This window comes from Podarcis muralis, chromosome 13 (genome assembly GCF_964188315.1).
Source record: "Podarcis muralis chromosome 13, rPodMur119.hap1.1, whole genome shotgun sequence".
Classification (NCBI taxonomy): domain Eukaryota; kingdom Metazoa; phylum Chordata; class Lepidosauria; order Squamata; family Lacertidae; genus Podarcis; species Podarcis muralis.
In genome coordinates this window covers 8,535,329-8,556,330 of record NC_135667.1, presented here as the reverse complement: position 1 = coordinate 8,556,330, position 21,002 = coordinate 8,535,329, and the positions used below count along the sequence as shown (strand labels likewise).

At 40.1% G+C, this 21,002-nt stretch overlaps 2 protein-coding genes across 2 annotated transcripts; both read right to left on the bottom strand.

Annotated features, from left to right (window-relative positions):
* Positions 1-22: 22 nt before the first annotated feature.
* Positions 23-10,644, bottom strand: LOC114582224 (uncharacterized). Its single transcript, XM_028703052.2, has 7 exons — positions 10,354-10,644; positions 8,580-8,807; positions 6,917-7,043; positions 4,932-5,829; positions 2,960-3,124; positions 1,376-1,667; positions 23-895 (listed from the first exon to the last, which is right to left on the bottom strand). The coding sequence occupies exons 1-7, from the start codon at positions 10,642-10,644 to the stop codon at positions 23-25; spliced, it is 2,874 nt and encodes a 957-aa protein (XP_028558885.2).
* Positions 10,645-14,302: 3,658 nt separating this feature from the next.
* Positions 14,303-17,206, bottom strand: LOC144325222 (vomeronasal type-2 receptor 26-like). The gene is made up of 3 exons (XM_077917835.1): positions 17,180-17,206; positions 15,544-15,670; positions 14,303-15,204 (listed from the first exon to the last, which is right to left on the bottom strand). Exons 1-3 carry the CDS (start codon positions 17,204-17,206, stop codon positions 14,303-14,305), a joined length of 1,056 nt encoding a protein of 351 aa, XP_077773961.1.
* Between the last annotated feature and the right edge of the window lie 3,796 nt (positions 17,207-21,002).

The following is a 21,002-nucleotide window of genomic DNA, read 5'->3' as shown; positions in this document are numbered from 1 at the left end:
AGCCATAGGGACCAATTCATTTTCAAAACATTACCTGCCAAGGCTGTAGATCTTGAGGTAAACTTTTACTTCTCCCCATAGATGTTTGCTTGGATTTAGGTGAGTAAATGTTATGCAAGGCATGAGCCACAGTGTAGACACCATTATAGATACTGTAGCTGTGACCAGTCATGCTCATTTCAAATAGAGACCTTGGAAGACTCTGCAACCTCTCCTCTCCAGTACACATACCATTGACCTCCATTGGCGCATTGAAATTGGGAAGAATACAGTCAAATGCTTGCTCCCAGAAGCCTTTGATGAAACCATCTCCCTGGCTCTGGGAAGGCTTTATGCTCTGAAGAAATTCTGGGAATGCTAGAAGATTTTGCGAATGAATTGTGAAGGAAATGGCACCTTGGAAGAGCAGAACATTCCAAGCCTTAAGAAGACCCATAGATATGAAATCAGTCTGTGCTGTAAAAATCCAAACCTTTTTAAATGATGTGTTTTCTTTATTTGTAGGATATTGCAGAAATATAAGAGCTCTCAGTGCTATAATTGTTAGGGATTCTCCATAGACAATAAATGCAGTGACCTTATTATCTGTGAATGGTACATGCATATTTAAGGCTATATCATGCATTTCATCCAAGTCATCAAGATAGACTTGTTTTGGGATTCTTTGTGCAAAGGCTGAACAAATTCCATTCTGAGAAAGCAGTGGCTCCAGGGTTTGCAAAAAATGTTCTCCACTGTTATCATTCAGAGCAAAAAGTCCAACCCACATCCATCCAAAATGCTTAAGCAGACTGATAATACCCATGTACTGGTGAGCTTCATTGGGCACCATGTGGTAAAAAGAAGGAACCTGACTTGTATCACTTTGCACTGGGGGAAATGAACCATATGCAAACTAAAAGAAAATTTACCAAAAAAACAAAACAAAAAAAAATCTGATTAAGCAGAAAGCATTCATCCTGCACCATATGACATTTTATTGAACAAATCTACATTGAACACTTTTTAGTTGTTGTTTTTTAAACTTTTTTTTAGATTTTAAATGATTGTACCACTCCCTCCTTATGCTGGTATATGACCATAACAAAGATTTGTTCTATGTTGAAGTAATATATAAATTAAATCAAGAACTCTTCCAGTCAAGGCTTATTCTCAGCTTTATTTCTGATTGCACATTTTGATTTAATATTTGAACAGATCAGTCTCACATCCCTAAAAATAACAGAGAAAAAGCAATGTGAAGGGAGCATGGTGGAAAAATGTAAGTTGGTATCCAATTTAAGTTTAAATCAAGGATCATAACTAGGTCCATATATTGGATAAAAACCAAATATAGGGGGGGGGATATCCCCATATCCTCATTTATGCATCTTACCTGTGGTATCTTGTAGAGACCTAATGTATCTGCCATATGGAAAGTCGTATCATAGCCAAGTCCTCCAATGATGGCTATGAGGTTTTTCTGTGTGTCACATTTGTAGTTGGGGACAAATCTATGCATCTTGAAGAGTAGGTCTAGAGTCGTACGGTAGGTCATCCTTGCATCATAATAGCTGTCATAGATGTGGAAGCCAAGTGTGATATTGGGCAAGATATTGGGATTCTCATTGACTTCTTTCACAGCAAATGCCAATGCTAGGATGTGCTGGTAAAATTTTGGCACCATACTGCAAATAAAGTAAATTAGGTACAAATATGAATATACTACAATATTGGACACCTTCTGTTTCAAACCGAAGGGAAATTGTTTTATTTGTGATTAATGCACCTAAACTAATCAACACCATACCATCACAGAAAACCCATGGTTCATTAGGTCATTACTGCTGTGTATAGTACTTTCAAACACCTGCTGTTCATCTATTGCTTGTCCTTCTCATCTCAGTAGATAAAGAAAACAAAAGTAAACTTTCTGTTTCTCATTACGTAGGTGACCACATCCTATTTCTAAAGAACCATGCTCGTGACACTAATTCTTCCTTATATGAAAGTCCCATTGAATTCAGTGGGGCTTATGTTTCTGTATAAAGTTGGAGTAGGGTTAGGCAAGATGCTTGTAAATCACGTTTGAGGTGTGCAGTCCACAGTAGTCAAGCACAGTCATTGATCCTGTGAGACATCAGACTTTTATCTTCTCATTGGAAGACACAGCTGGTGGTAAAAGTTGTCTCAGGTTTTCCTGCCCAATGCCTGCCTTCCTTTCTGACCTAATGTCCCATCCTGACAGCCTTTGGTCTCTCTGTCCAACCTGAACCTTAGCAATCCCTGTTTGCCTCAATGCAATTCAACCATCCACAGATAACTCCAAATAGACCTAGTAATGGAACTTCGATTACAGCCCAGGGAGTTTCACCACCATGTAACTTCTCCACGGAGAAGAAATGTTTAATGGAAAGAAAAGTACCCTCAGGAATGTCAGCAACATCACACCCAAGACGTAAACTCAACCCAGCACACATTGAAACTTTCAATCTACTTGAAAATTCAGCTAATGAAACATAATTTCCCCACCATGTAAGCTTTTTAAAATTTATTTTCACTTTCACCCTTCTCTTCCTTGCTCCTCGCAATATTCATGCTGCAGAGCAGTTGTAAATACACTTGGAGTAAATAAAATAAAATATTCATTTACAAAATTGATTTATTATGGGAGAAGAAAAATTGTATTTCCTGTCTAGACGTTTAGGTTGTGAAAGATTCAGGAGGTGACTGAAACCAATGGGTCTCTCAGAGATGTATAAACAGGAGAATTTTTGACAGTTATTCAAATCATTCTTTGTGAGCTGGTAGCTTTTAAACAATGGAAACATCTTTTTTTAATCCACCTTTCAGCCAAAAAGTGACCCCGGTTGCAGCTTGCAAATGCAGATGATAAGATAGCCCCTCTCCCCAAGATTCCTGTCAGAAAGGCATGAGACAAAGAGAAAGGCAATCCAGAGGGGGAATGGAAGATTCTTACTATGAAACATCAAACAGGTTCTGTGATGGGTGTTCCTTGAATAAAACTTCATAGAAAATGTAATAGCTCTGAGAGGCAATGCCGCCAATTATTAGGTCACCCGGCTGGTACCACTCATGAGGAACAGGGAAAGGATTATTCCTGGGGCACCAGATAGAATTAGAGCTATTAGAAACAGGGGGTATTAGAAACAGCAGCAACAATAGCAGCAACATCCTGGCAGCCTAGCTTCTCTCTGAGTGCAGATTCTGCTTTGTGCATCCATAGTAGCTACGTTTGAATAGGCTACAGTGAATGATACATGGCTCAGTCAAGCCACTGTTATGAGAGACATTACGAACTGTATTTAATTAAAGCATTGCATCTCTTGAGTAGTAACAGAGATTATAATGCCAGAAATTACACTGACCAAGCCCTGCCTGCCACTTGCCTCTACCCTTGTTCTCCATAGCACATGAAATTATTTATAACCATTTTCAGACTTTCTTATTGATCTTTTTCTATTTCCTTCTAGAAAGCACCTGGAGGTTTGACCTGGTGAAGAAATTGAAGTCACTTGAGTAATTTCAGGGTAGGATCATTAATTACTTCCTCTGAGTTTTGGTGTCTAAGTGGCACTTTGGTTTTTGTTTGTTTTTCAACTCCCAGTTCTAACCACAAGTCTCTTCTGCACCTTAGAGTCAGAAAAAGTGTCAGACCAACAGGAAACTCAGAGAGAAGTAATTACCAAGGAGAAGTGCAGAATTTTGAGATAATGGCCACTTCCCAGCTCCAGTTCTCTCCAAGGGAATGGGGTTCAAGACTATAGTTCTCAAGACTAAAAACCGGTTGTTTGACTCACTTGCATGAACAGAGAATATTCCTGTATTGGAGGGTTGAGCAATCTTTTTCAGCCTGAAGACTGAATTCCCTTCTGAGTGAGCTTCTGAAGGCCATATGTCACTTGTGAGTGGGACCGAAGGTGAAAGTGTATAATGTAAATTTTACTACTGCGTGGGGGCTAGTTTCTACACTCATACATAGACCCCTCTCTGATCACCAAGAGGCATTATCCAAGTTCAGGGAATTTCCAGGCAACCAAAAAAACCCACCCCAAAATCAAGCAGACCTAGGAAACAATATAACCTGTAGAGAGTTCTGAGGTCCAGATATAATCTAATAAGGCAATACAAAATAAAGGCCATCATTCATTCTTTCCAGACTTTCCAATTCACACATTCTCATCCCACAGTTTCCTTATTTCCCAGGTACTGTTCTAACCACAAAAACACATTTTTGATTTATTTTTTATAAATGGGTTGTTGTGCTTGACAGTGCTCAAGAATTGTTTCCCTCCAGTTGGCCACATCTCCATCTTGATGGGCCAAATTATTGATAAGTGAATGGGACCATTAATCTGTGAGTCATCATATTTTATGGTGGTGTGCCTTTTGAAGGGACATATCAAACAAAAGCTTTCTTCATAAGCAGCTCCTCCCCAATCCATTTTAGTACCTGTTTCAATGGTAGCAGCTTTCTTCACCTGGAGCAAGATGTGCTCCCATTCCCCATCATCATTATTTCATGTCTGTGCCACCTTTCCACAAAATGTAATCATGTGGCTTACAAAAAAAGGGGGGGGGATGTTTCAAAATGAGTTGAGAATAATTTTATTGTAACTTAAAAGAACAATGTTGTAATAGCAAATGTAACAACCTACAAAAACAACAACATTTCTGTACCATAAATGAAATGCTTCATTAGCAACATTACAGAATCTGGAAACAGCAGGGTATCCTTGCTCTTGGAAACATTGCTCACAGTCCTGCTCCTTCAGCAGCTTCTTATAAGGCTTCCAAAAGCAGTGGGAGGGCTAGCAGGAAAGATCCCTCCCTTCAGCTATTGGGAAGGGGACTTTCCTCCAGTAAAAGAACCATCAGGAAATACATTCAAGCTGCTGCTTATTTCTGTGAGGCCATGTCAATACCTTCACTTCATTCTCCTTATTAGTTGCTCCTTTCTGTTAAGCTCAGGCTTCAGCACAATGATGTAGCATTTAGGGGCAAAGATGCAGCCCAGTAACCCAGCACTGGAGGACAAGATGGAGAAGATCTCCACCAACACTATGGATTTCCCTTTGGTGCTCAGATAGGTTGGGAAAAAAGACAGCCAAACACTGCAGAAGAGCAACATGCTGAAGGTAATGAACTTGGCTTCATTAAAACTGTCTGGTAGTTTGCGAGCTGCAAATGCCACAATGAAGCTGGCAATGGCCAGGAGGCCCATGTAGCCCAGAACACAGTAAAACATGGTCACTGAGCCTTCATTACAGTGCACAATGGTTTCCTCTGTTACTGAGTGCATGTCTAGATCAGGGAATGGGGGAGACCACTTCAACCACACAGCACAAATGCTTGTTTGAATGAGTGAGCCGGAAAGGACAATGGAGTTGCTCAGTCTTTTTCCCACCCACTTCCTCATACTGGAGCCTGGCTTGGTGGCCATGAAAGCTACAACTACGGTGATGGTTTTGGCCAACACACAGGAAACTGCCACAGAGAAGACGATACCAAAAGTGGGTTGTCGAAGAAGGCAGGTCACTTTGCCAGGGTGTCCAATGAATAGAAAAGATGAGAGGAAACATAGCAGAAGGGCAATGAGGAGAGCGTAGCTGAGATCCCTGTTGTTGGCTTTGACAATGGGAGTGTCTTTGTGCTGAATAAACGTTGCAAGCACCAAAGTTGTGATCAGGGAAAAAGAAAGAGCAAGTGAGGCCAGGCTAAGCCCTAAAGGTTCATCATAAGAAAGAAAGCTGATAGTTTTAGGGATGCATCCATCTTTCTTCTTGTTTGCATACTGATCTTCTGGGCATGTGAAGCAGTCATCCATGTCTGAAAAACAGAAGAATGACAAACTCCCTTGACAATTTGTGTGTGTGTTTTGTTCCTGTTAATCTGATGCTTCTGAATATTAGAGAGCATTTTGTATATCTGAATTACCATTTGAGTTTTATGCCGAATCTGATATAGGTTTGTTTAAACCATGTTAAGTGGCCACGCGGTACTCAGTGCAGACAAGGGATATATGGATCCATGATGGCAGAGGGGTCGGAACTTTAGGTTTCATTTGATGCTTGGGGTTGCCAGTTAACTGCGACAATAATGTAATTGCAGTCTAGAAAAGGCAACGGAAGAGAAAGGAGTAGAAAGCACTCGAGCTAGAAGGCTTCTGTCATCGTAAGCTATCCTAATAACATCCAGCTAAACTCCAGTAGACAAGAAGGGAAGATTCATTATATTGGTGTGAATGAAGGGGTTAGAAACAATATGCTCAGGTTAGAGACTCTCAACTCCTATCCTGCTACCAATATATTTCCCAGTTTTGGGCCAGAGGACCAAGAACAGCAGTTGCAGACCTTAGAATGCTCTGAGGTGGCTTTGGAAGTTACAGTGTATAGAATAATTTCTGCCACTCCCCGAGGAGTGTTGTTTTGCCACACCCTATGGTCCAACCCTGGCAAGCTCTGAAGGGTGTTGAGTGCATCTCAACCATCAAATGGAATACAATTTTAACAAGCACTGCCTAAGTGCAGAATCTTACATTTGTCCCTATTGAAATTCATTTTGTTAGCTTGCGCCCAGTTCTCCAATCTGTTAAGGTCATTTTGAATTCTGATTCTGTCTTCTGTGGCATTAGCTACCCCTCCCAGTTTGGTGTCATCTGCAAATTTGATGAGCATCCCCTCAATTCTTTCATCCAAGTCATTTATAAAAGACGTTGAACAACAACGGGCCCAGGACAGAACCCCGCGGCACCCCACTTGTCACTTTTCCCCCAGGATGACGAGGAACCATTAAAAAATTAATGGAAAGCAGCAGAAAAATTTTCACACTACTCCAAGCAGGATAGTGTGACTACATGCACAACACTGAAACAATATTTTTTTACCAATCTTGTATGACAAGAAATGTCACGTACCATTCTGGTTTGAAATCTCCCCCTCTAGACATGGAGTACAATCGTAGCAGCAAAATTTCTGTCCTTCCATCATTTTCTTCTGATTACCAGGGTGGCAGGATTCACTGCATATAGAGACGGGCATCATCTATTCAAAAACAGGAAACAATTTCAGAAGGGAAAATGTTTTTTTCCAAAAAATATTCATTCATTGAATTTAAAATAGGTTAGTGGGCCACTCATCACAAAAATATTGGGGTTTGTATAATGGGGGGAAAGATTCACACCCTGTTTGAGGCCTCAAACTCTAAGCAAATGACACAAGTTAACCTAAAAAGTCAGCCGTACTCTGCTCCATGGATCACAGAATCCTGTGTACACATTTCTGGAATCAGAGTTCACCTGAGGAATAGCTCAGGATACTCAACATTTTTTACAACCTCTACATTTATTTCATTTTTTTGCAGATATCTGGCAAGTAATGAGAAAGCCAATTCTTACAATTACATGTCTGCCAGCAGTAACTGCATTTATGTGGCACTGCTGGGTAGGAGTAGGAAGTGGGTGGAAAAGGTCACTCAGGCTATCCCTGGTCCACCAAACACAAAGTTCCTAGTAAGGGTAAAGGGACCCCTGACTATTAGGTCCAGTCGTGGCCGACTCTGGGGTTGCGGTGCTCATTTCGCTTTATTGGCCGAGGGAGCCAGCGTACAGCTTCCGGGTCATGTAGCCAGCATGACAAAGCCGCTTCTGGCGAACCAGAACAGCACATGGAAACACCGTTTACCTTCCCGCCAGAGCAGTACCTATTTATCTACTTGCACTTTGACGTGCTTTCAAACTGCTAGGTTGGCAGGAGCAGGGACCGAGCAACGGGAGCTCACCCCATCGCAGGGATTCAAACCGCCGACCTTCTGATCAGCAAGTCCTAGGCTCAGTGGTTTAACCCACAGCGCCACCCGCGTCCCATAACAAACATAACAAAGTTCCTACTTGTCCCCAACTGTGCCAACCAGCACCCTGGGAGTGATCTGAAGAGGAAAAGGCAAAGAGGAAGGTGGAAGGAATTTTATATCCTAAACCATCTCCTCTACAGCATAAGCACAAGGACAAGGCTAAGGACTGAGCTGGAAGTGCACACTTGATAAGCTTCTTGCCCCACCCAGACTGGGATCAGACTAGTGGTGCAATATAGAAATGCTTGGGGTTTTCAACCCTACATTGACATGGCTCCCCTGTGCTGGTGGACCTCCAGGATATAAACCAGAAGTGAATACTTTCCTGGCTTCTGGCACCTCTCGCAAATATACTTTCAACTGGACCTCTTTGGGACCAGACAGGGGGAGCAATATTAGCTCTCTAGAAATACAGATGAGGTTCACTTAAACAAGAAAAAAATTGATGTGGAATCTTCAACTGATCTATGGCCACTTAGATCAGATACGCATCCATTTTTGGTTCAGGAGTCAATTTTATCTGGATCATCTGGAATCCTGCCATATATAAATATGGCACAGTAAATATTAGAAGTTCATTTCAATTAAGACCATAGCATAGTTACAAACAGTTAGATATCCAGATTCTTGCCATGACCCTGGCCAAGAGAATAATTATAGCTATATTGAGCATCTGAATAACTCATCTGGAGAGTGTGGAGCCCACAAGAATACCCCAAAATTCAGACCTGGTTAAAACCATTGTGCCACCTAATTATGTCCTCATGAATGTTGAATTCTTTTCCATCAAGAGCATTAGGATTCACCCATCCTATTTTCAAACGGATGAAAGACTTATTTGGAAATGTGATCATGTTCATAATGTCAAATCCACCTTGCATTTCTCTGTTATCAGTAAAGGACACTGTTTCTCCAACTGAGTTGTTAAATGAAATAGCATGGATAAAATGGTGGAGCTAATTGAAAGAGCAGGAGGGAAACATAATGGGAAAAGAATGTAATGCACACTTTGAACAAAATGTCATGCTTTACCAACACCCTACTTTATTAGTATTATTTAAGTATAGCTATGTAGCTTAATTTAACAAAGACAAAATGTGAAAAATCAGCTCTTTTGACACAACAGATAGGAACTCTATCATGTATTCACTGAACACAAAACAAAATTTCAATCAAAACGTAGACAAGTTAAAATGCACACATAAATCCTTGCTGGTGAATAAGACATGCAATGGCATCACACCTGTACTTGTGAATGAAAATTGTGATACAGTCATTTGTTGCACTAATCTGTTTATTGGAATAATAATACATTTTGTTGTTCTTCATTTTCAAAACATTACCTGCCAAGGCTGGAAATCTTGAAATTTTAATCTTTTACTGCTCTCATTTGCTCTCTGTTTGGATCTAGATGAATAAAGTGCATGCAAAGCATGAGCAACAACATAGACAGCATTGTAAATGCAGTAACTGTGGCCAGTCATACTCATTTCAAAATGAGACCCGGGAAGGCTCTGCAACCTCTCCTCCCCAGTACACAGGTCATTGACCTCCATTGGTGCATCAAGATTTGGAAATATACAGTCAAATGCTTGCTCCCAGAAGACTTTGGAAAAACCATTTCCCTGAGTCCAAGAAGGCTTTATGTTTTGAAGAAAATCTTGGAATGCTAGAAGTTTCTGTGAGTGAATTGTGAGGGCAATGGCACCTTGGAAGAGCAGAACATTCCAAACCTTAAGAAGACCCATAGATATGAAGTCAGTCTGGGCTGTCAAAATCCACACCTTCTTAAGTGATGCCTTTTCCTTATTTGTAGGATCTCGCATAAATATAATAGCTCTCAGCCCTGTAATTGTCTGAGATTCTCCATAAACGATAAATGTTGTGGCTTTAGCATCCATAAATAGTGCATACATATTTGAGGCTAAATCATACATTTCATCCAACTTATCAAAATAGAGTAGTTTTGGGATTCTTTGTGTGAAGGCTGAACAAATTCCATTTTGAGAAAGCAGGGGCTCCAGAGTCTTGAGGAAATATTCCCCACTGTTATCATTCACAGCAAATAGTCCAACCCACGTCCATCCAAAATGCTTAAGCAAACTGATAATACCCATGTACTGGTGGACTTCATTAGGCACCATGCGGTAAAAAGAAGGAACCTGACTTGAATCCCTCTCCTCTGGGGGAAACGAACCATATGTGAGCTGAGAAAAAATGTACATAAATGTACAGTTATGTGAAGAGCATTCATTCTGTGACTATGCGAGTTTCTTTCAACAAACATTTCTTCAGTCAATTTATAGATTAAATTCAAGGACTATTCCAGCCAGGGCATATTTAAGCTTCTTTTTTTCCAACTGCATATTTTGATTTGGGATTTGGACAGATTGGTTGTATAGATGGGAAACATGAGATTAAGATTTAGGTTTGTATTCAACTGAAATGCATGGACAGAAATCCATGGAAGAAGCAAAAATTGCCCTTGTTCATACATCTTACCTGTGGGATCTTGTAGATTCTCAATGCATCTGCCATGTGGAAGGAGGTGTCAGAGCCAAGTCCCCCAATAGTAGCTAGGAGGTTTTTCTGGGTGTCACATTTGTAGTTTGGGACAAAGCTGTTTGATTTGAAGAGCAGGTCCACCGTGGTCCGATAGGTCATCCTTGCATCATAATAGCTATCATAGATGTGGAAGCCAAGTGTGACATTGGGCAAGATGTTTGGGTCCTCATTGATTTCTTTCTCAGCAAATGCCAAGACAAGGATGTGCTGGTAGAATTTGGTTATCATGCTGCAAATAAAGTTAATCTTTTAGAATCAAAATGTACCACAATATCAATTCTGTTCTGTCTCAAACTGCTTTGGACCAAAATCAAAGTATTTAGTTTATCATTAACGTTTCTAAGCTAATAAACACCATACAGTCAAAAATGAATGGTGGATGATAGCACTTCTATTTTGCGTAGTAGTTACACTTTACCTTCTGTTCATCTTTTTGTTTGACCTTCTCAGTTCATTTAGTCAAAACAATAAATCACCTCTGTTTCTCTTTAAGTATGTGACCATTTCATATATCAGAAGAATCTTGGTCTAGACCATGAAAACTGCAATCCCATACTTGCTTAACTGGAAATAAGTCCCATTGGAGTCAGTGGGGCTTATGTGTCACTAGACAGTTGGGAGAAGGGCATAGCTCTGTAGCAGAACATCTGATTTTCATGCAGAAGATCCCAAGTTTAATCCCCAGCAACTACAGGAAAGGCATTTCCAAAACAGCTAGAAACTTTGATGCAACATGCATGACGAGGCTTTCTATCTCCAGGGTCTATGTATAATGTAAAGAAAAACATCCTCACCGATGTCAGCCACCAAAGGTAACCTCAAGCCCCCCAAACATTGAAACTTTAACACACTGTGAAAAAGAGGCCAAAAACACAGTAATTTTTAAAAGGGGATGAAAGCTGATTTGGCACATCTCTAGCTTTATGTTATGAATTTCTTCCCCATTATACTCTATTGAGTCATTTATTTTCATTTTCATGAACCTCCACAACCAATAGCTGTACCCATCCCTTTACAAAACAGAAAGCATTATGAGTGAACAACAGTCCTGCCACTTAGCAGACTGCACAAGAATCAGAAAGCAGTTAAAAATGGGGAGTGTCCTGGGGTGCATCAGTTGGATTGTTTTCAATTGTTTAAGGGATTCCCTGTTTGTTTTTACTTGAAGGATAATTTATTATCTTACACTTCTGGCGAGCAAAGTCTTGCATGGCAGCTAATAGCATGCTAATAAATGTGAGTGTTGAGACAGTCCCCAACTTAAGTGACATGAGCCAAAAGGAAAATGGATGTGGATTGGAGCTGGAGCAGGAGGTAGAGAAGCTCTTACTATGTAACATCAAACAAATTCTTTGCTGGTTGTTCATTGAAGAAAACTTCATAGAAAACATAACAGATCTGAGAAGCAATCCCACCAATGATGAGGTCACCCGGCTGGTACCACTCATGTGGAACAGGAAAAGGATTATTCTTCAGACACATGGGTGTTTTACACACAACAGCAGGCATTAGAAACAAGAGCACAAATAGACACAACATCCTGAGACCCAAGCTTTTCTCTAAATACAAACTCTGCTGTGTCCATCCATCGATAGAAGAGTCCACATTGGATCATGCATGGTTCTTCCAATACAGCTCTTTGAGATCTCGGAGGTGCATCTTGGGTTCCAAGGGTTACAAATGCATGACTCGAGTACTAACAGAGATTATGGTGTTAGAAATTAAATTTACCTCACCCTGCCTACCTCTTGCCCCTACCCTAGCTTTTGATAGCACATAGGTTTATTTATAACCACTTTCAGGCTTGCCTAAGAAAGTCTCTGGAGGGTTGATCAGGTGAACCAATTACTGTGATTTGGATAAATGTGTGTGCATCTGGGGGGGGGGGTTATTGCTTCAGAGTTTGGCTCTGAGTGACTCCCCCCCTCCCCACAACCACCATTCCTCTCCCCTGCCCCTTAGAGACACAAAAAGTGGCAGGTACAATTTTCCATAGTAAGCAAACACCAACAGGAAACTCAGAATGAAACCATTGGCTTTAGGATGCAAACAGTAGCACCGCATTTTGAGATTATGGCCACTGCCTAGTCCAATGTTTCTGAAGGAATCCAAGTCAACATTTTTCATTGCAGCTCAGCAATAGTTTAAAAACACCTGCGTCAACCAACAGAAGCTGTTGCTGTATTCATGGGGGGTGGGGTATTAGCCTGACTGTGGGCAGCAAATAAATAAAAGCTATTGAATTGAAGAGATGTGTCAAATATATTAATGACGTGGGTGCCAACTTCAGTCTCTCAGCAAGGAAAGACTGACTTAGTACCAAAAAGATAGCAATATTTATACTCCATCTCTCCTTTGAACAACATTCTATCATAAAACAATTGAAAGATATTTTTAACACTAAATTTTGTAGCATATGTGTATATATATTGAAATAAAGCAATATTTTTAGTATTAGTATTCTACATGCAAGTGTTTTAATCTAAATATCATTTACTTGTCGGTGGAAGAAGATTGGAAGAAATTTAAAGACTATCTACAGAAATACTGCAAAATTAATGAATGTTAGAATGATGTTGGAATGAAGTTAAGTGGTTTTAGCAGCAATGTTATTAAGGTCTATGTAAAAATGGATTGTTAATAGATGTGAACTTGAAGTAATAATATACTAAGATAAAGGATTAAGATAAGAACAAAGAGGGAAAGGATTTGCTGAATTAACTAACTGAACTGGAATGCAAAAAAGGGAGGTGTGAGGAGGTCAGGGAAACAAGTGAATGAAAGACAAGATATGGAAAGACTGATTTGTTTTTAATTGTTATTCTATTTTTTCTGTTTTTTGTATTTTCTTTTTTTACTTTTCTTGTATTATTGTAATTTTGTTTGAAACTTTAATAAATATTATTTTAAATAAATAAATATCATTTACTTTTTGTATAAAGCAGGTGGTGGGGAGCATTTGGCCCACCAAATTTTGCTAACCTATAACTCCCTATAAAGGGAGTTGCAGTTTCTGAAGGGCCCCACCTACCAATCACTTGGTGTCGCAATGCTAGGTAATGAGTTTATTTGAAGGCACATTTCCACAGAAACATCATCTTGCAGTAGGAAGTGTCCTCTGCTGCAAAATTGAATTTTTGTCTGCATCTTAGTAGCAGTTGATGTCAGGCTGCGGCCAGCAACTGGTTGTCCAGGAACATACAAACACAAGGAAATGTTTCTAACTGTCCACTTTTTATTCAGTATTTACAGAGAGAAGCTTTAGAACCCAACCTCTTGGATAATGATGTTGTCCCAAATGAATCTCCACCCACCGTCTCTCCCATTTCCTCATTCGTCATTCTCATCACCTCCTTGGGTGCTGACATGTGCCCTCTGCCTTTGAGCTCTTTGATCTCCTACTTTCAAGACTTGCCAGGTTCTGGGAGATTGGGGGGGGGGGAGGACTGGAATACTTTCTAAAGACATTGTGTCCATCTGCTGTCGCCCCCCAGGTGTTTCCTCTTTCTCCTCCTCCTCTCCTCTCTCTTTTTAGTATATGCTTGTATATGCACAAAAGAGTTATATAGAGGTACTTATACAGTGGTACCTTGGGTTACAAACACCTCAGGTTACAAACACTTTGGGTTACAGACTCTGCTAACTCGGAAGTAGTACCTTGGGTTAAGAACTTGGCCTCAAGATGAGAACAAAAATTGCATGGCAGTGGCGCAGCGGCAGCAGGAGGGCCCATTAGCTAAAGTGGTACCTCAGGTTAAGAATGGATTCAGGTTAAGAACAGACCTCCGGAACGAATTACGTTTGTAACCAGAGGTACCACTGTAGTAACAACTTTATACCAAACTCCTTTATAACAGTACAACCAAATAAAAAAATAAGGTACAATTTACATCTTTCTCTTTATTAGTTGCTCCCTGTTGTTCAGCTCAGGCTTCAGAACAATGATGTACCATTTAGGGACAAATATGCAGACCAACAATCCAGCACTGGAGGACAAGATGGAGAAGATCTCCACCACCACCATGGATTTCCCTTTGGTGCTCAGGTATGTTGGGACAAAAGACAGCCAAACACTGCAGAACAGCAACATGCTGAAGGTAATGAACTTGGCTTCATTGAAACTGTCTGGTAGTTTGCGAGCTGCAAATGCCACAATGAAGCTGGCAATGGCCAGGAGGCCCATGTAGCCCAAGACACAGTAAAACATGGCCACTGAGCCTTCATTACATTGCACAATGGTTTCTTCTGTTAGAGAGTGCATGTCTACAGCAGGGAACGGGGGAGAGATCATCAGCCAGCCACTACAAATGCTCACTTGAATGAGGGAGCAGGAAAGGACAATGGTGTTGGTCAGTCTTTTTCCTATCCATTTCCTCATACTGGAACCAGGCTTGGTGGCCATGAAAGCTGCAACTACAGTGATGGTTTTGGCCAACACACAAGAAACAGCCACGGAGAAGATGATGCCAAAAGTTGGTTGTCGAAGAAGACAGGTCACTTTGCCAGGGTGTCCAATGAATAGAAAGGATGAGAGGAAGCAGAGTAGAAGGGCAATGAGGAGAGCGTAGGTGAGATCCCTGTTGTTGGCTTTGACAATGGGAGTGTCTTTGTGTTGGATAAAAGTTCCCAGCACCAACATTGTGATCAGGGAAAAAGCAGCTGCAACTGTGGTTAAGCTGATCCCTACAGGATCCTTATAAGAAAGAAAGGTTTTTAATTTGGGAATGCATCTATTTTTCTTCTTGTTCACATACTGATCTTCTGGGCATCTGAAGCAGTCAGTCATGTCTGAAAAATTGTCAATTCATATGATCATATTCCAATGATATTCCATTTGTGTCCTTTGCCGCTTACGTAAAATTTATCATTCCTGTTTATTTCAATCTTCAGAAATTTAGCTAGTTAGTAGTCATGTAATATCTGAATTACCTTTTGAGCTTAATTTATGATTGTTTTGTTTAAAACAATTTAATTAATAGTTATTTTTGAAAGTTTTTATCAGACGTTACTGGAAGACAGCATACAAAATGTTCATGCCACTCTAAGGAGGATAGTACAGTATTTAAATTCTTATAAATCAATGTGACTCATTAATCATTACTATTATTGTAATAAAATGTCATTTACCATTCTGGTTTGAAATCTTCCCTTCTGGACATGGAACACAATCATAGCAACAAAATTTGTGCCCTTCCTTCCTTTTCTTCTGATTACCAGGGTAACAGTAGTCATTGCACACAGAAATGGGCACCACCTGTCAACAGGAAAGTGTTTCATTTTGGGGAGAGGGGCTGTTGAATAAACTTTTATTAGGGTTTATAGATAAAAATACAAAACTTAATATCAAATATTTTCCCTCTCTTTTTTGTCCAAACTAAGACTTTGATCTGAATACAATAAAAACATAAAGAGATGTGGGAGGAAGAAAGGAATAAAGAAAGAGAGAGAAACAAAGGGAAAAAATAGAAAAGAGGTTAAACAAGAGAGAGAAATAAAATTCAGAAGGTAAGGGAATTCTGATTTTTCCTCTGTCCGCTATAAAATAAATACTCCAATATAACACCCAGAAAGCCACTTTGTATACAAAAACATTATCTTCAATCCTCAAATGCAAATGTCATTATTATTATTATTTTGTTTTTCACGCAAAACGTCTATGAGAGGTTTCCATTCTTTAGCAAATGTTAACAATGACTTTTCTCTGAATAAACATGTCAGATTTGCCATCTTTGCTAAGTCCTTTAGTTTTATTTTCATTGTTAGAATAATGGATCCTTCCATCTTTGCCCATATAAAAGTCTTGCAGCTGTAATCATATATTGTAGCAAAGTTCCATAGTCATTTTCTAACTATATCCATAAGACCCAGCAGGAAGAGTTTTGGCTGAGGTTCAAAATAAATCTTCAAAATAAACAGAAAACTGTTTCAGAAGGGGAAAGTGCTGGGGGGGGGGGAGAGAGAGAGAGAAGGAATTCATCTGTTGAACTTCAAAAAAGAAAGTAAACTTCTCATCCCATATATATTTGCACAGGAAATCAGATTAGCCATTGGCCAATTTGAATTAGGGACCAGAAAAAGGCAAGGAAGAAGATATGAATTAAACAAGGGCCTCTGTCCTAACTTTAACTTTTCTGAATCAGATGTGGGGAGTGGTAATAACACTTTAGGAATACAGAAATGGTTAGGGTTTTGTCAGCCCTGATCTGTCTCAGGAGACAATGGAAGAGGGGACCTTCAGGGTGAAGTCAAACCATTGGAAAGTTACATCACAACTTAAATATAAAAACATGTGCCCTTCAAAAGTGCTATGCCCACTTACCATTTAAAAGAGAACCACCTATTTTCACCTCAGTTTTTTAATTTGTATCATCTGAGCCTTGCCGTATATAAATGTGGCATAGTAAATAGTTTTAAAACATTATTAAAACAAAAACATTAGGTTTGTTTTGGAAGTTTATAATTGCATCCAGTTAGATATCCAGTTTACTTCCATGAGTTTATGAAGAAGATCATTGATGGTTATTCCGGGACACCTGAATGACCCATCTGAAGAATAAATACTCTTGGCTTCTGATTCCACTCTCCCTTAATGGAGGCAGACACCACAACAGCGGGAGATCATGGTGAAGGATAAACAAGGATGATTGAGAGTAATTATCCTTGCGAGTTCCCCTCAGGAAGAGGGGAGAATGGGCTTCACTTGCTCTCGCTCCGGCATGGAATGCGAGGGGGCAGTGAGGCGCTGAGTGCAAAAGCATTTCACCTGCTGACAACACTCCAAGGTCGCCATTAAGAAGCAGACGGTTTCCTGTTAACTAGAGTTTAATTGGACTAAAGTAAGGGCACCCGCAAACTGTGGAACAAAACCAACTGCGAGGACTTTCAGGTTTGAATTTGAGATAAAATTTCATTTGGTGCAAAACACGGTGTGGGGTGGGGAGTCTATGGTTTCTTTATTTAAAGTATTATTCTCTAAATTCATGATTTGACAACCCTCCTGTGAATGTTAGTTCAAATTATATTTTTACAAGCAAGGATTGAAGAAATTGGATTATAAATATGAAATATAACATCAAACGGAAATGTGTGTGTAAAGAAAGGAAAAAGGGAGGGAAGCTCTATTTTGCAAAAGGTTTACAATGGAAACTTTGAGCTGACTTTCCCCCATCCTTTATTATTTATGGAGTGAACTGAATAGCACTAGGAAGACCTGGAATTTAATTTAATTGGATGTATAATTGCTCATATATTTTCAGTTGGAAGGAAGGATGAAAGGAGCCTGTTAACTGTTATGGTTTTTTATTGAGTCGTCTGCAGTTTGACAGACCACACTTCTAACCAGACTGAGATGGAAAATGGTGAAAATGGGTTATTTATTGGGACTGAGTGTTTATTTATTGGGACAGCTGTTGTTAAAGTTGCAAAATAACGAAGCATGGGACAGAGCAGTGGAGAAAATTCTGGAACAACAATGGGATATCAGCTCCGGCCAAGGCATGATGGATAACAGCAACAACCGGGGGAAAGAAAGATATAACATCCTACAAGGAAAGGAAGAAACACCATGGACAGAATAATTGCCACACACAGGAAGAACAAGGATATAGTTTGAGTTCCTCACTTGTAGTTTTATAAATCACTTAATGTGTCAACACAAATACCATAGAAGTTATTAATATTGCAGTTGTTGTATAAGGGATTATTGTTATGACTAGAATGTAATGGAAATCAATAAGATTTTGAATGCAGAAATTAAGCAAATAAACAATTGATCAAATCTAGTACGCGGGGGCCATTTTATCTAAATTATATAATTCAGTATTTGAACAATTGGTATTAATAATTGTATTATAAATTGGTACTGTTATAATGAGGCTACTTCCGGTCGGCGCCAGCGTTAATGGCAGTCCTTGCCTCGAGCTCCGAGGCAGGACTGCTCCGCGAGTTCGGGTCTGACCCGCTACGGCGAGCGGGGGACCCCTAAAATCACAGGCGCTGAAGCCTGTGAGCAAGGAGATTCGGTGGGCACCATTGCGCCCCCCGGTATCGCGAAAGAGCCTTTTTAAAGGCTCCGGAGCGGCATCGGGTGTGAGCGCGGTGCTGAGGATCGCAACCCAGCCCGCGGAGCGAAGCCGCGTCGCCATTGACGGAGAGCGCCGATTCCTTCCTGAAACTACTGATTGGCAATATTACCCGTGAGTAAGAACGACTAATAAAGTGAATGGGACTTTAAAAATTAAGAAGATTTGGCTGAAAACGGGATAGGCAAAAATTAAGGAAGTCTGCCTCCCGGAACTGCATGACCGACACAGCAACGAAAGAGCAAGCTGTGCTTAAAGGGAACGTACTTTGTTTTTAGACCCTGTTAAACCTAACATCAAAAGAGGACCTCCCCCCCAAAGGGCAGGAAAGGGGGGGAAGAGATTTGACTTAAATCTATCTGTTAAAAAGAAAGGAGCTTTGAACGGGAAACCTCCACTGCCGAGACCTCTGGCCAGGCTGCCGGAGCAGAGAGTGCCTGGAACTGAGCTGTCAAACCGTATTGTGGATACAAATATGACTTTTCTGAAATAAAATAACCAAGCTTTAGGGGACAAAAACTGTAAGACCTGAAATTGCAACAAAGTAGGGTCTCTTTTGGACTTTCACTTTTGGAACTTTGTATAGCCATTTCTCTTCCTGTTTCTTTGTTCTTGTATTGGATACAATGTACTCCCTCTAGAGGACTGAAAGAGAGACTGTTCTATTGAGACAGAAACTGTGGGATTTTCCACTTGCAACTATTCCTGTGGGAACGACCTTGAGATATGAGTGGCCCATTGGATGAAATAGGAACAAGATCTAAAACAAAGCAGGCTCAAAAGAAAAGAGGCTCTTTATCAGGAGCATTAGCCGCACAGGAAAAAGCAACAACAGCATCAATGGATTCTATGACACAGGCTTTGCTCAGGATAAATGAATCTTTAGAAGCACTCACTAAGCAGTCTACAGAGAATTCTAAAAAACTGACAGAACTGACAACGAGATTGGATTTGAACACAGCGGCAATATCGTCTAATACGGAGTCTATAAATCGCTTAGTTCAGGAATCTACAGAAACAAGGCAAATAGCCGAGAGTGCAAAGAGTACTGCCGAAGAAACTAAAGGGAAATTTGTTCCTATTGCAAAAAAGGTGGATGAACATGATGCAGCCTTGGCTCTCATGGAACTGGAAAGGAAAAGTAAGAATCTGAAATTGAGACTGGTACCGGAGGAGGAAGAGGACAAGCTTGGGGAATTTCTCACAGATAAGTTTCAAGAATTTTGGAGTGATGAATTAGAGGAGGAAGACGAATTTGCAATAACCACAGCCTTTCGGATTGGCAGGAAGCAAGGTAAGAAACCAAGGGACTGTTTAATTACCTTGAGAACTAAGGAAGAAAGAGACAAATTACTGAACCTCCATTTCCAGAAGGCACTGGTTATTAAAAACGCCCAAATACAGATTTTTAAAGATATCCCCAGATACTTTTTGGAGGTGAGAACACAATTTAAGGACTTAGTTGACTTATTGAAACAAAATAACATCCAATTCAGGTGGGAATTCCCACAAGGGCTGTCCTTTAACTTCAAAGGGAAGAAAATCAAAATAAAAACAATCCAAGATAAAGAATATTTTTTGGAAAGAAACTTTGAGGATTTCCAGAAAGGAACTGTGAGAGAGAGGGAAATAGTGGATATTGCAAACTTATCCTTTGGACTGAACCCAGCACCGACAGACGAGGAACAAGAACTTGGAGCAGTCGGCGGGAAAACTACCCAGTAGCAAAAATGTCTCTGCAACTCTTGAGTTGGAATTGTAATGGCCTAAACCATCCCCGAAAAAGAGATCAAGTTTATCATATATTAAAGAAAGAACACTTGGATATAATCTGTTTGCAAGAAACGCATATTGTCAGGACACATAGAAAATTCTTGATAAATAAAAGATTAGGACTGGAATTTGTTTCTTCAGATAAAGTCAAGAAAAGAGGAGTGGTGATCTACGTCAAGGAGAAATGGGAACCAAAAATGACTTTTAAGGATGATGAAGGAAGATATCTGGCAGTAGAAATTCAAATCCAAGGAGAAAAGACGTTAATTGTGGGAGTCTATGCACCCAACGAGGGGAAGGCCGAGTTCTTCAAGAAGTTGCATGAGACTTTAATGGACTATATGGACTTTAAAATCATTTTGATGGGAGACATGAATGGAGTTGTCTCCACAAACATGGACAAAGCACAAAGACAAGTAATATCTAAAGACGGGAGACTACCAAAGACTTTTTTCGAACTGACTGATACCATGGACTTGATTGATATTTGGAGGACAAGGAACCCTTTGGAAAGAGAGGGAACCTTTTTCTCCGAAGCAAAAATGACCTGGACCCGAATTGATCAAATCTGGATTTCTAGCAATCTGGCACCAAGAGTGAAAAGAACTGAAATCTGCCCAAAAACCTGCTCCGACCATAATGCAGTAAAGATGGAAATGAAATTAACAACGGCTGGAACCTTCAGATGGAGGATGAATGACACCCTATTTAGAGATGAGGAAATTTACCAAA

Coding starts and splice junctions, on each gene's coding strand:
- LOC114582224 (XM_028703052.2), bottom strand. CDS start 10,644: ATGATAACCAAATTCTACCAGCACATCCTTGTCTTGGCATTTGCTGAG. Junction 7,044..8,579: donor GGCACAATGGTTTTAACCAG/GTCTGAATTTTG, acceptor GTTTTTGAATAG/ATGATGCCCGTCTCTATATG. Junction 3,125..4,931: donor CAACTAATAAGGAGAATGAA/GTGAAGGTATTG, acceptor TGTTTCTAATAG/CTCTAATTCTATCTGGTGCC.
- LOC144325222 (XM_077917835.1), bottom strand. CDS start 17,206: ATGGCGACCTTGGAGTGTTGTCAGCAG. Junction 15,671..17,179: donor CCTTGGAGTGTTGTCAGCAG/GTGAAATGCTTT, acceptor TCCTGTTGACAG/GTGGTGCCCATTTCTGTGTG. Junction 15,205..15,543: donor GAAGATTTCAAACCAGAATG/GTAAATGACATT, acceptor ACAATTTTTCAG/ACATGACTGACTGCTTCAGA.